At 54.4% G+C, this 13,545-nt stretch overlaps 5 protein-coding genes across 5 annotated transcripts; 2 read left to right on the forward strand and 3 right to left on the reverse strand.

The window, feature by feature from the left end:
* Nucleotides 1-44: 44 nt before the first annotated feature.
* VE01_03835 (uncharacterized protein) lies at nucleotides 45-2,863 on the reverse strand. Its single transcript, XM_018273317.2, has 3 exons — nucleotides 2,642-2,863; nucleotides 438-2,483; nucleotides 45-343 (listed from the first exon to the last, which is right to left on the reverse strand). The coding sequence occupies exons 2-3, from the start codon at nucleotides 2,459-2,461 to the stop codon at nucleotides 235-237; spliced, it is 2,133 nt and encodes a 710-aa protein (XP_018131949.1). The 5' UTR covers nucleotides 2,462-2,483; nucleotides 2,642-2,863; the 3' UTR covers nucleotides 45-234.
* A 1,073-nt stretch (nucleotides 2,864-3,936) lies between these two features.
* Nucleotides 3,937-5,533, reverse strand: MET17 (Homocysteine synthase). The gene is made up of 2 exons (XM_018273318.2): nucleotides 5,368-5,533; nucleotides 3,937-5,262 (listed from the first exon to the last, which is right to left on the reverse strand). Exon 2 carries the CDS (start codon nucleotides 5,170-5,172, stop codon nucleotides 4,072-4,074), a length of 1,101 nt encoding a protein of 366 aa, XP_018131952.2. The 5' UTR covers nucleotides 5,173-5,262; nucleotides 5,368-5,533; the 3' UTR covers nucleotides 3,937-4,071.
* Nucleotides 5,534-7,896: 2,363 nt separating this feature from the next.
* Nucleotides 7,897-9,275, forward strand: VE01_03837 (uncharacterized protein). The gene is made up of 3 exons (XM_018273319.2): nucleotides 7,897-8,562; nucleotides 8,739-8,867; nucleotides 8,989-9,275. The coding sequence occupies exons 1-3, from the start codon at nucleotides 8,484-8,486 to the stop codon at nucleotides 9,258-9,260; spliced, it is 480 nt and encodes a 159-aa protein (XP_018131951.1). The 5' UTR covers nucleotides 7,897-8,483; the 3' UTR covers nucleotides 9,261-9,275.
* Nucleotides 9,276-9,808: 533 nt separating this feature from the next.
* Nucleotides 9,809-11,218, reverse strand: VE01_03838 (uncharacterized protein). Its single transcript, XM_018273320.2, has 2 exons — nucleotides 10,827-11,218; nucleotides 9,809-10,765 (listed from the first exon to the last, which is right to left on the reverse strand). The coding sequence occupies exons 1-2, from the start codon at nucleotides 11,118-11,120 to the stop codon at nucleotides 10,346-10,348; spliced, it is 714 nt and encodes a 237-aa protein (XP_018131958.1). The 5' UTR covers nucleotides 11,121-11,218; the 3' UTR covers nucleotides 9,809-10,345.
* Nucleotides 11,219-11,347: 129 nt separating this feature from the next.
* On the forward strand, nucleotides 11,348-13,469 carry TUB1_1 (alpha-tubulin). The gene is made up of 5 exons (XM_018273321.2): nucleotides 11,348-11,511; nucleotides 11,603-11,643; nucleotides 11,717-11,743; nucleotides 11,838-11,913; nucleotides 11,985-13,469. The coding sequence occupies exons 1-5, from the start codon at nucleotides 11,487-11,489 to the stop codon at nucleotides 13,163-13,165; spliced, it is 1,350 nt and encodes a 449-aa protein (XP_018131957.1). The 5' UTR covers nucleotides 11,348-11,486; the 3' UTR covers nucleotides 13,166-13,469.
* The last annotated feature ends 76 nt before the right edge of the window (nucleotides 13,470-13,545 follow it).

Below are 13,545 nucleotides of genomic sequence, written 5' to 3' on the forward strand. Positions count from 1 at the left end.
CGATTACACAGGACCTCACTTCACTCTGACAAAACCCAAAAGTCCAGGTATATACCTCATCTTCTGTACAATATATAGCAGAATAACGTTCTAATCTAACAAAATGGCATCAATGTACAGCTCGTCTCTATGCATCAAGATCGCCAGCACGCGCGCCTACAAGCAATAGTATGTACCAGCACCCTTCCAATTTACAACCCCTCCTTCTGAAGAACCTCCACATGAGCTGCAGCTCTACAATCTCGGCTTGCTCTTGGACTTCTCCTCCTCCAGGGCCTCGGCGTACATCCTGTCCAGCTCATCCCTGAACATCTTGACAGCCTTCGGTCTCTTCATCTTAAGACTGTATCGAAAAAAAGTCAGCAAACTGTCCCAGTTCTCACGGAGGTGGTGATAACAAAGGTTGTGAAGGGTGGGGGTGGGGGGATAAAACTCACGTAGGCGTCAAAGTCTCATTATCAATCGAGAACGGCTCAAGCGCCAAATGCACCTTCCTAACCCTCTCCCAGTTATTAAACTTCGCCTTCTTCCCAATCTTCTCCAGCTCGGCCAAGAACGCCTTATTAACCCTCTGATCCTTACACGCCTCCCTGACCGCATCCGCATCAAGCGGATCAATAGTCTTCTTCAAGATTGCTCCCGCGAACGGCGCAAACGCCACCGGATCCACGCTGAACACCGACACCAAGAACGCCTCGGTGCTATCACCATGCACGAACGCGATGTTGGCCAGGTTCGTGTTGGCGAGATACACGTTCTCGAGGCGCTCGGGGGAGACGTACTCGCCCTGTGCGAGCTTGAGGAGGTTCTTGACGCGGTCGACGATCTTGATGCGGCCGCGGCTGTCGATCTCGGCGATGTCGCCGGTCTTGAACCAGCCGTCCGAGGTCATGGCCTTGGCCGTCTCGGCGGGGTCGCGGTAGTACTCGCGGAAGAGGGCGGTGGTCTTGACGAGGAGCTCGCCGCGGGGGTTGGGCTTGTCAGTCACGAGGTACTCCATGTCGGGGACGGAGGAGAGGCAGACTTCCACGGAGGGGAGGACACCGCCGGAGTTGCCGGTCGAGGTGTCGGAGTCATCCTGGCACGAGCCGATGGCGTATGTCTCCGTCATGCCGTAACCCTGCTTGATTGGGTTTCCGAACGCCGCGCGCAGGAGCGTGTGGAGCTGGGGGTCGATAGGCGCGGAACCAGAGACCATGCGGTTGGAGTTCTGCAGACCGAAAGCCGAGCGCAGCTTGGGGGTGTACAGGCGATCGTAGACGGCGTGGAAGACGGTAGCCTCGCCCTCGGGCTTGCGCAGATTCGCCAGCTTAGTATTAACGACGTGGCGGCCCATGACGCCCTTGAGACCCTCAGCCTCGAGAGCCTGAGAGCGGATAGCACCACCGAAGCGGTTGTACAGGCGAGGCACGGACACGAAGCCAGTGGGCTTGAGCACTTTCATGTCGTCAACCAGGCCGAGGATGTCGCCGCGGAAGTACCCGATAGAAGAGCCGCAGAGCAGGGCACCGCCCTCGGTGACGCGCTCGTAGATGTGCGCGAGCGGGAGGTAGGACATGACGACGTCCTTGGGAGTGCCGTGAGACACGAACCTGCCGGTCGAGACGGCGGCCAGGGCGTTAGCCTGGGTGAGGACGACACCCTTAGGGTTGCCGGTCGTGCCGGAGGTGTAGTTGATGGTGATGATATCGTCAGGCTTGGGTGGGTTCATCGGGATAGATGACTTGGCACCAAGCTCCTCGACATCGCGGATGTAGTGGATAGCAACACCGACCTCCTTCCCGAGGGTGTTGAGCAGCTCGCCCATGGAGTTACCCGGCTTCTCCGAACCAGTGAGCGGGTCCAGGCAGATAATCAGCTTCATGGACGGCACTCTCGGCGCGAGCTTCAGCAGCAGCGGGATATGCGGCAAGCTGGTAACCACGCAGGCCAGACCGGCATGGTTGATGATATACTCCGTCGTCTCCGGTCCGAGGGTATCGTAGATCGACACGGTGAAGAGGGACTGCGACATGCACCCCAGATCCGCAATCTGCCACTCCGGCCTGTTTTGGCACCACAGCCCAACACCATACCTGTCCCCCGTAATCCCAACTCCCTTGTGCAGCTCGACAACCCCAGCGCCGAAGTTGCGACGCCTCTCGGCAACCTGCGCGTACGTCTCCCACGTATACTTGCCCCACGTCTTCTTTGCGGCGTCGTAGCCGCGCTGCCCCAGACAGTTGCGGCTGCCGTACTTCTTGGCCGAGGCCTCGAAGACGTCGTGCGCGGTGTGGAGCGACGGGTCGATGGTCGAGAAGAGGGGGCCGTTTTGGAAGCGCCAGTGCCGGTACACGGCGCTGCGGCCTTCGACGGCGGTGCCGGGGATGGCGACGGAGTAGGGCTTCAGGCCTGGTGGGGGGGAGGCCAGCTGCTTGTAGTTGGCATCCTGGTCTTTGGTGAGGGTGAAGGCGGACGGCATTGTGGTGGTTTGGTTGGGGAGTCTGTGAGGATAGGGAGAGTGGTTAGCTGGGGAGTGTTTTGTTTGTTTGTTTGTTGGTTTTTGGAAGAAAGGTTTGAGGGTCGTGTCGCCCTTCTTCATGGCTTCTTTCTTCCTTTCGTTCTTTCTCTTTCTCCAATTCCGGGGATGGCGGGAACTTACAAAGGCTAAGTTGTATCGCAGGAACTCGCAATGCCAGAAAAAAGTGAGACAGGGTTCGACAAAGAAGAAGAAACACAAAAGGAGGGAATCGAGAGAGCGTATTCGAAAAAGGAGGAGGGAGGGGGATATGTGCAAGATAGGAGAGGAGATGAGATGGTATATGGAAAGAGTAGACCTCTCTCCGTTGGCATCTGATCCTAAGAAACCCTTTCTTCCTCCACCTCCGCACGCTGCATTTGGGGGCGTGCGGCCGCACCTACCAACTTTATCCCAGGGACCGAGGCTCGGCCGATTTGCTGAGGATTTAGGCGGCGCTAATTGGATTAGAAGGCTGTTTTCTCCACCTATTAATGAACCCCACCACCCACGGATTTGTACGGGTGCGGTACAAAGTATAGGGACGCGATGGGGGATTGTGTTAGTTAGCTCGTGGCGTTCATGTGAAAGCGAGGGTGTTAGAGATTGTATGTGTGGTAGTAAATCCTAGTATCCTAGGGGTGTGTGTGAGACTGTAATACTATGATTACCCACGCGATAAATAGTATAATTGTATATTAAGGGCTGAAAAGTATAACTTATAGTACAGTACAGTACAGTCAGCCCGTTCATATAATAAGGATCAATCAAATACAACCTCATACACCAACACACCATCAAGCATACTTCCATCCCCTCCACTCCCCTCCCATCCACCATAAATCTCACCCGCCTCCTCCCCATCCCATCCCATCCCCCTCTCCCACGCCCCACACCCAAGCCCATGGCCTCTTATTTCGTGCCGTGATACTCCTCCGCACCACCTTTGCCCCGCGTTTCCCCAACGTGGAGTTTTTTCGGGGTTCGGAGGTGCCGGGCCTTGGCGAGAAGTGCTGTACTAGTACTGTACTGTACGTACGTACTCGAGAACCAACTGTGCTGTGCTGGACTGGACTGTGCGTGCGTACTGGGATGTAAGGGGGTGTGCGGCTGGGCTGGGTGTGTGGTGTGTTGTGGTGTTGCACGGCAGCTGAGCGACACGTTTATTTGGTGTGCGCGTGCACGTGGTGTTGCTTTGTCAGGCTGGTCGGGGGGGGGGGGGGGTCGGGGGGGGGGGGGGGGGGGGGGATGTAAGGGATATATGTATGGGATGGGATGGGATGTGATGCGATGGCGAAATGGATCTTTAGCTGGAATACTAGTTTACGTGTTGGTGATGGATAGGATGGTGGTGAGGAGCGTGGTGTTGAGGGAGTAGCACGTACATCACGGTAGGAAATCACGACTCGCGACTAATTCTCGCGATGACGGCGCATACTCTTTCTCAAATTACCAGTTACCTGGTTGGACACAGTTGAGGCGACAATTTATACACATGCACTCAAACCTCAATCATGGACCATAAATCATTCATTCGCTACACGCCATGATGCGCATCTATTTCATCAGACGGCTCAAACAGCAACAACAACCTCCGCCTTCTCCGCCCCCTCCGCCGCAACATCCTTATTCTCCTCCTTCCCCCCCTCCGTCTTCGCCGCCGCAGTAGCCGCAAATGACTGTTCAAAATCCCCAATAATATCATCAATATGCTCCGTCCCGACCGAGATGCGGATCAAATCCTCCGTCGCCCCCGACGCGACCTTCTCCTCATCGCTCAGCTGCTCATGCGTAGTCGACCACGGATGAATCGCCAGCGTCTTCGAGTCTCCCACATTCGCCAAGTTGGAAATCAACTTGAATCCATCCACCACCTGGCTACCCGCGGCACCACCGCCCTTAACACCGAAGCTTAGCACGCCGCCGAAACCGCGAGTGAGGTACTTCTTCGCGTTCTCGTGGGTGGGGTGGCTCTCGAGTCCGGGGTACGAGACCCAGGACACATGCGCGTTCTTCTCCAGCCATCTCGCGAGCGCGAGGGCGTTCTGTCCGTGGCGCTCAGCGCGGAGAGATAGCGTCTCAACGCCCTGAATGAGCTGGAAGGCCGCGAAGGGGTTGAGGCAAGCTCCAACATCACGGAGGACATCGACGCGCGCGCGAATCGCGAAGGTGATCGGTCCAAACGTCTCCCAGAACTTGAGGCCGTGGAATCCTGGCGCCGGCTCCACCATGTCGGGGAACTTGGCTGCGGCCTTGCCCCAGTCGAATTTTCCGGAATCGACGATCACGCCACCGATGGTGGTTCCGTGGCCACCAATCCATTTCGTGGCGCTGTGTACGACGATGTCGGCACCGTGGTCGATGGGGCGACAGAAGTAACCCCCAGCACCAAAGGTGTTATCAACCACCAACGGAATCCCCGCATCATGCGCCACCGTAGCCAGGGCCTCGAAATCAGGAACACTGTACTTCGGGTTCCCAATGCTCTCGATGAAAACAGCCTTCGTCTTGTCGTCGATGGCGGCGGCGAAGTCGGCGGGGTCGTTGCCGGTCACGAATTTAGTGGTTATGCCGAGGCGGGGGAGGAGGACCTTGAGCTGGTTGTAGGTTCCGCCGTAGAGGGCGGAGGTGGACACGATGTTGTCACCGGCTTTGGCGAGGGTGGCGAAGGCCATGAATTGCGCGGCGGCGCCGGAGGAGGAGGCGACGGCTGCGACGCCGCCTTCGAGGGCGGCGATGCGCTTCTCGAAGACGTCGACGGTTGGCTGGGGGGGGGGGGTTAGCGTGGGGTCGCAAAGGGTATAAAAAAGCCAGATGCTAGAAGCCAGAACCAGCAACAGCAACAGCTAAGAGGTAGGACTGCGACTTACGTTACCGATACGGCTGTAAATGTTTCCAAACTCCTTCAGGCCAAACAGCCTCGCGCCGTGGGCGGAGTCATTGAAGGTAAAGCTCTGTACGACCCCATCCGTCAGCACTTTATCACTCCCTCACAGGTTCCCCGTCCTCGTCCCCCCGGATCCCAGGTATCTATCTCCTTACCGTAGTCGCGTAAATTGGCACCGCGCGCGCATTCGTCGTTGGGTCTGGCTCCTGGCTAAAAGGGATTCAAGTCAGCATCTTCAATTCTGTTCCTGCATTTTCGCAAGGAGAGGGCGGTTCATTGATCGCCCATCACCCATCGATAAGGGGACTTACCCCGCATGTAACTGCAACGTCTCAAAGTTCTTGCTGAGTCCCTCTGCCATGATTGCTGTCTAATAAAGATTCAAAGCTTAAAAGGTATAAAAGATGTAATATACTCGAGGTATATATCGTATTCTTCGCAAGTTTTTTGTAGGGCTGGTAGGCAGGGCAGGGAAGGGGGGGGTTTATGATTAAAGACAAAAGGGCTAAAGGCGCGATGTCGGCGGGGTAACTATAGCTCCCTCCCAACGCGGCTGCGTCCCCTCGATCACGCAATAAGGGTCACCACCCTCCAGACCACCCAACGGAAAGGCGAGGAGAGGGGGTCTAGCTTCTAGTGTCGCCATATCAGGGGAACGGGTGGGCGCCTCTTTTTTTTTTTACTCTATCCCACTCTGTGCTCTCTCTCTGTGCCGCCCGGGGTTTGCTTTTTTTTTGGGAGGGAAGGGTTATTTTCCTCATATTTGCTCGATTGGTGGTGGCTGGTGGTGACGTGATGGATGATCTTGGGGTGTTTTGGGATGGAGGGGTGGTTGGAGGGGGGGGATGGGGGGGAACTAAGAGGATTGCGGTATTTGGATGATATTGAGGTGATTTTGAGTTTGTATAGATATATACTGTATAAAAAGGGTTTCTATTTCCACAAACACTCTTCTCAACACTCACTCACCAGAGGTATAAATCTCACAAATTCCCACCCCACCTCCACGTGACCCAAACTCAATTTTTGGAGGGGCAGTTATCATCACGTGTTTCCCACACCCAAACTGCCTGGTGCAGATCTCCCCTCCCCCCACGCTGCACCTTCGTCTGCCACTTACCCAATATATTGCCCCTTAGTTTATTAAACTTCTAAATTCTTTCCTTTTTCGGAATGATGGGTTGGGAGGGAGGTTTAGGTTTAGGTTTGTATGGGCGGCGGAGGTGAAAGGTGTATGGTAATCGCGATGACATCTCATGCGTGCGCGGGGAATCTAGCCAGGCAATTTATATTGAAGAAGTTTAAATGCCTCAATATATGGGGGGGGAATATCTCTAGATAGTACTGAAAAATCCCACGCCGTCGTGTCATGGAGAGATGTTCACGCAGTGGTATAAATAAAGCGCAGGATATCACTCAGACTCACCCGCTGGCGGGCTATGTTTGGGAGTCGTAATCGCGCCAGAACACAGCTCGAAGGCCCCCATCCTCACACAACCACCACAGCGCCAAGCAGCTTAGGATATGCTCCAGAACACCAAGTGTTACTAATCCCACTATCGCCATCACCATTCTCTAGTCACGCCTCTGAGCTGTCAAACCGCCACGCCACCAATCGTACATCGCCGTACGTGTCGCCGTGGTGTGTGTATCAATCCAGCACAGCGTGGGTTGGACTGGACTGGACACACCGGCGAATAGTGGTGGCGGCTGGTGGCGTGCCGGTTTCGCGGCCTTCATGCGCGGGGGACTTGAGACAGGGTCGCCGGAATGAGAGGGGGTGACATGCTGTACGGTGTGTACGGCGGCGGCGAGGAAGTGTGGCGCCAAGGTGTTCCAGAGAGGACGACGATTTTATGCTAAAGTAAGATAGTTAGGGAGTTAGTTTGGAGAGTGAAATTTGGTTGTGGACACATGGGTTGGAGGAGAGTTGGAGGAGGAGGATTTTTTGAGATTGGGAAGGTGGGATTACAGCCAAGTTGCCAAGAGGTGAGAAGTCATCTCCGGGGGGTTGTTGGTGGTGAAGTGGTGGTGGGAGGGGACATGTGTTATTTCAGAGTGAGAGAGAGGTGTTTTCTTACGACTATCAGAGATCAGAGAATCTCAAGTAGAATACCAGAATAGATTCCCATAATAGAAAAATGAGGACTAACAGATAATCCACGATTGTGCGTACCACGATCAATCCCCCTCCCTGTGCCAACACCCAACAGCATGATTTCGTCGGTTTCGCCCTGGATCAAACCGGCCCCTGACACTGACCACACCAGTACTAACTAACTTACCCGCCGCCCCTGCCAACCACCAACCACACCGTCTTCAGCATCCAAGACACCACCAACCAATCCCCGTGCCTGTAAAAAAGATCTCGAATCCAGACCTCTAGCGACATCCAGTTTCAACACCGTTGCAAGCTGCGACAACCAGATCAAAGCAAGATAATAATAATAATACAGCAATCTATTAAAAAAATATTCCCATTAATAGCAACATAATATTACCATAATAAACACACATAACAACCACCCTCTCCCCATCCCATCTCACCCCTCCTTCTGCTTCTGGACTCACGCTGGACGGAACTGTTAAAATCGATAACACCGAGATCGATGTATCCCGTCTCACGACTCAGACCCTCATCTCCGCTGTAGACAGCACGTCTCCGCAACCGCATTTAGCATCATCACTCACTAACACAAACACCAAAAAACAAATGAATTGAGAGTCTGCGACTTTCTTCACCACCACAATCACCAACAAGCGCCCATACACTCACTCACCTACTCAACTCTCCAGCCTCTACTCTACTCACATCCACTCCTCCTACCTTACAACCCACCAATCCCACACTCACCCACCAACTCCACCACCACTCCCAAACCCGCTCCAATCGCCAACCGCACCCACGCCCACCCCCTGGTAACCTCCCCAGGTACCCACAATACCCGCGGCGCCTCTCTCCACCCGCCTCCTTGCCCATTCCATTGATCCTACCCGCCAACCGCTCAAAAAAAATCCACTGTCACCACCACCACCACTCTCTCCCAACGACGACCACGACAAACAACGCCGCTGTGAGATAAAGGCAACGACGAGACGATGGGCTACGCATTCCTTTTCCCGCTGCGCGTCTTGCAGGTCGTGACAGCGAGCATGGTGCTGATTCTGTCTTCTTATGGTATGCCCCCCCTTATGCCTTTTGCGCGCGACCCCGAGTTTGGCGCGGGCGGTTGCTAGTTTGGCGCAAACCACTACCGCAATCACAATCCAGCAGCGGCGCGTGGACGGTGGTGTGATGAGAGATTAGATTGAGGATTGGGAGAGGAAACGGACAGGAGGCTAACGAGGAGATAGTGGCGCATTGGTACGATGCGGATACGCTCACAGCATCGCCGTCGCAGTTTAACTTCCTCATCTTCACGGGGGTGTGGAGTTTGTTGAGTATTTTCTATCTGGAGATTGTGCCGAGGAGGTGGCCTAGAGGTATGTCCTTTTTCTTTCCCCTCCATTTGCCCTCCCCTCCTCCCTCCCCCCCTTCGCCCCGATCAACCCCAGACCACTCAAAAGGCAGAGACCAAAGACTAACAACTGGTGTTCCCCACAGGCTCCCACCCCTACGCCTCCTTCGCCCTCGAATCCCTAACAACAATCTTCCACCTCTCCGGCTTCATCGCCCTCGCCGTCTTCCTCTCCAAACTCCTCTTCTGCCGTGGGAGCGTCTGCAACGCCGCGCGCGCCGATGTAGGCGCCGCATCTTTCGGCTTCGTGTTATGGGTTGTGTCTACGGCGACGGTGGGGATGGAGATCTTTAAGGGCGGGTTTAGGAGGGCTGGTGCGGGTGGGAAGGTTGAGATGAGGGGTGTTGGGACGGCGTAGCTCATATTGATGGGGAGGAGGGGGAGGGAGAGGTGGAGGGGGGGTGGGGGGGTTGAGTTTTGATTGGGGGGGGGGGGGGGGGGGGGGGGGGTGGTGGGTGGGGAGGAGGGGGGTGGGGGGGGTGTGGGGGGGGGGGGGGGAAGGAGGGGGGGGGGGGTGGGATGGGAGGGGGAGAGAGGGAGGGGGAGGTGGTGACTTTTTTTGATACCCGCGAGGGCGGCAGACACAGAGCAACAGAGGCGAACGAGGAGTGGCTAGCGACGACGATATCACCGATTGTGCATAACTACACGAAACGGGCGAGAGACACAGAGAGATGGATGCATGTACGAACAACGGCGCGAAACGGCGTGAGGGGGGGATTTTATGGGTGGTTATATAAGAATTTTGTAGGATTCATATACCTGGGGCGCTTTTTGTTGTTACTTTTTTATACATGGAGGGAGGGGAGGGGGTTTCATAGCATGGGGGGGACTTTGAGCGATTTCCGAGAGAGGATATTTGGGAATGAGAATTGTATATCTGGATACTGTTTTAACAATTACATTCTCGTTGATATACAATTTTTGTTAACTAGAGAATCTGTGATAACAAAATAATCCGCTATATTTGAAAATCCTTGGGTATAAGTCGATCAGGAGTCGTGGTTCCGTGGTGGGGTTGAGACGTGGTGAAACCCCTTACGTCGGGTCAGCATAATGCCGTCTTTCCCCTCTCAGTTATAGGCTGGGCACAATAGCCTGATGGAGGTTGGTAGTGTGGGTGGAAGGAGTGATTGATGCTGGGTGAGAATGAGAGCTATTCTGGAGCTGTGCGTGGTGGTTTGGGAGATGGTTGGTTGGTATTGGGGCCGGGCGTAATGTTCTCGGTTGCTGCTGAAGATGTAGAGATATCCCCCCTCGAATGGTATTGAGTGTGGAATGGCCTGAATTATTCAACCGGTATTATGACCTGGTATCGACTGCCCTTGACTATCCCTCGGAAAATGAGCGACCCGACGTATCCCTTGATGGCTCTTCCGCCTTATGCTATTCCCTCCCCTCTTCTCAGCCTCGGTATATTCGTAGACAGTGCAATTAAATAGCTTATTGATCCTTTTTCTGACCACCCGTCTTCGCAACCCTCGCCAGAAACCTGCTCATAAACCGCGCCACGAAGAAGCTTCCAATGGCAACAATCGTGATGTATCCTGCTGTCGGAACAAGCGATCGCGGGAACACATTGAGTATGAACGGGTCCAGGATGATGTCGACGAATACCGGCGACGGGTTCTTCATCAGATAGGCATCCGTGGTATAATAGTCTGCCGCAGTAGAGATGCTCAAGAGCAATAATGACTGATCGGTCGCACCGTGCGTTGGTCGCATGGCGGACTTCAGCGAATCCCCAACTGACTCCGGCTTGCCCTGCTGCGTCTCAGAGTACTCTGCCAGAGACATGATGAGGCTCGGGTTTTTGAAGACATCAGCTACTTCGTATGTTTCGAGATGGAAGGAAGTCGGTTTCTGGAGTGTTGCTGTTAGCTAATGTAGTGGTGTAATGGGGAGAGCGGAGCTGGTTACGTACGGTGGCTGGCCAGCAGATGCGAACCTCGTACCTCTGCCCCTCCGTCAAGTCGCTGAGGATGAACCATGATGCTGGACCACGAGGGTAAGTATCGGAAGGGAACTCAGAGTGCAGCTGCGTTCGAATTGTCGAGTTCTCTGGAGATAGAGTCTGGAGGTGTAGATTCTCGAAGGTGGGGTGGTCTAGAGGAATCGTAAGGGCACTAGGAGCTATGAATATCGTCTTTTCCACGTTTGCAACGGCCGCCTGCGTACAAACTGCCAAAATCACAGAAACAATACTGTAGAGCTTCATCTTGACATATACGACATAGATTTGTATAGCTGTATTCCCATGGACCCTGTGAAATGAAGCTCTGACGTTCCCGAAATCTGATAGCTCCTCACCAAAAGTCGCGCGGTTCCCTGAAAGCAAGACGCGCTAGCCGTGGGACCCCTGCCTGTTTTGCGCGCTATCCCAATTAATAAACAAACCCACAAAGTGCTGAAGCGACAACAACTCCTCCTCCTGCACGGTGCCTTCTTCCCCACCAACGCTTCTGCTCTTCCCATACCTCAACAGACCAGCACCGCTGCCATCTTTTCGAGAGTTTAACCCTCGAATTCCTTCACTCCATCGCATCTACAACACATACTTGCTACGCTCGTAAACTCATTCAAAATGAGAGAAATCATCAGCATCAACGGTTCGTTTAGCCCCTGACGCGACGTTCACCGCTCCTGATAGGGTCAACATCAGGCCTCAAAATATATCCTTGCTGACAACATTTTTCTCAGTCGGCCAAGCTGGTTGCCAGATTGCTAACTCGTGCTGGGAGGTGAGCTTCACCCTGAGCTCAAAGCTCGAGATGTGGTACGATGGACATTGAATACTGACGCCTAATTGTGTAGCTTTACTGCCTTGAGCACGGTATCCAGGTACGTTACCGATCCCCTGAACTTCCGAGATTCCGGAAACAGAACACTCCTTTACTTTACTTGACTCACCTACTGACGCGTGATACCTTTACAGCCAGATGGATACTTGACCGAAGAGCGCAAGGCCGCCGAGCCTGATCAGGGGTTCAGCACCTTCTTCTCCGAGACTGGTAAATATTCACCTTCGATCCACGACAGCTTCATCGGTAACGAACTGTGAACTGACACCATACCTTCATAGGTCAGGGCAAGTACGTTCCCCGCACCATCTACTGCGATCTCGAGCCCAACGTGGTCGATGAGGTCCGCACCGGTACCTACCGCAGCCTTTTCCACCCGGAGCACATGATTACCGGCAAGGAGGATGCGTCCAACAACTACGCCCGTGGTCACTACACCGTCGGAAAGGAGCTGATCGACCAGGTCCTCGACACCGTCCGCCGCGTTGCCGACAACTGCTCTGGTCTCCAGGGTTTCCTCGTCTTCCACTCCTTCGGTGGTGGAACCGGATCTGGTTTCGGAGCCCTCCTCATGGAGCGTCTGTCCGTCGACTACGGCAAGAAGTGCAAGCTCGAGTTCTGCGTCTACCCAGCCCCACAAACCGCCACCTCGGTCGTCGAGCCATACAACTCCATCCTCACCACCCACACCACCCTCGAGCACTCTGACTGCTCCTTCATGGTCGATAACGAGGCCATCTACGACATCTGCAGACGTAACCTTGGACTCGAGAGACCCAACTACGAGAACCTGAACCGCCTGATCGCCCAGGTCGTCTCCTCCATCACCGCCTCCCTCCGCTTCGACGGCTCCCTCAACGTCGATCTCAACGAGTTCCAGACCAACTTGGTGCCATACCCCCGTATCCATTTCCCTCTCGTCGCCTACGCCCCAGTTGTCTCCGCAGCCAAGGCATCCCACGAGGCCAACTCCGTCCAGGAGATCTCCATGTCGTGCTTCGAGCCCCACAACCAGATGGTCAAGTGCGACCCCCGCAACGGAAAGTACATGGCCACCTGCCTCCTGTACCGTGGTGACGTTGTCCCCAAGGACGCCCACAGCGCTGTTGCCACCCTCAAGACCAAGCGCACCATCCAGTTCGTCGACTGGTGCCCAACTGGTTTCAAGCTTGGTATCTGCTACCAGCCACCCCAGATGGTCCCCAACGGTGACCTCGCCAAGGTCAACCGTGCCGTCTGCATGTTGTCCAACACCACCGCCATCGCCGAGGCCTGGTCCGCTCTCTCCCACAAGTTCGATCTCATGTACTCCAAGCGTGCCTTCGTCCACTGGTACGTCGGTGAGGGTATGGAGGAGGGTGAGTTCTCTGAGGCCCGTGAGGATCTGGCTGCTCTCGAGCGCGATTACGAGGAGGTTGCTGCCGACTCCCTCGAGGGTGAGGAGATCGAGGCCGAGTACTAGATGCTCTCTGGCAAGAATAATTGTTTTGTGCAGGTTATAATCTATGGAGTACACTTTGGCTGTGGAATGGAGCTGGATGATGTTCTTTAGGGAGCGTTCTATGGCTTTTTATTCATGGTCAGTTTGGTGTCTAGAATGTTTGCTCGGCGGTCTTTGCTAAATAGCGAAGCGCCTTCCTTTTCTCAACAGAATGAATGATACTCAATTGCTTTCGAATGCAATAAATGTAGCTCCCGCTTTGTACCCATGGTGACGTGATACCGTGTAGATGTAGTGTAGCAGAATGGTTAAAGAACAATTCCGTAAATTAGAAAAACCGACAGCCTGGACGTCGCACATGGTGAAAATTTCCCAAATGCAGCTAAAATGTAGAAATCTAG

Source organism: Pseudogymnoascus verrucosus, assembly GCF_001662655.1.
Source record: "Pseudogymnoascus verrucosus strain UAMH 10579 unplaced genomic scaffold scaffold_13, whole genome shotgun sequence".
NCBI classification, from domain to species: domain Eukaryota; kingdom Fungi; phylum Ascomycota; class Leotiomycetes; order Thelebolales; family Thelebolaceae; genus Pseudogymnoascus; species Pseudogymnoascus verrucosus.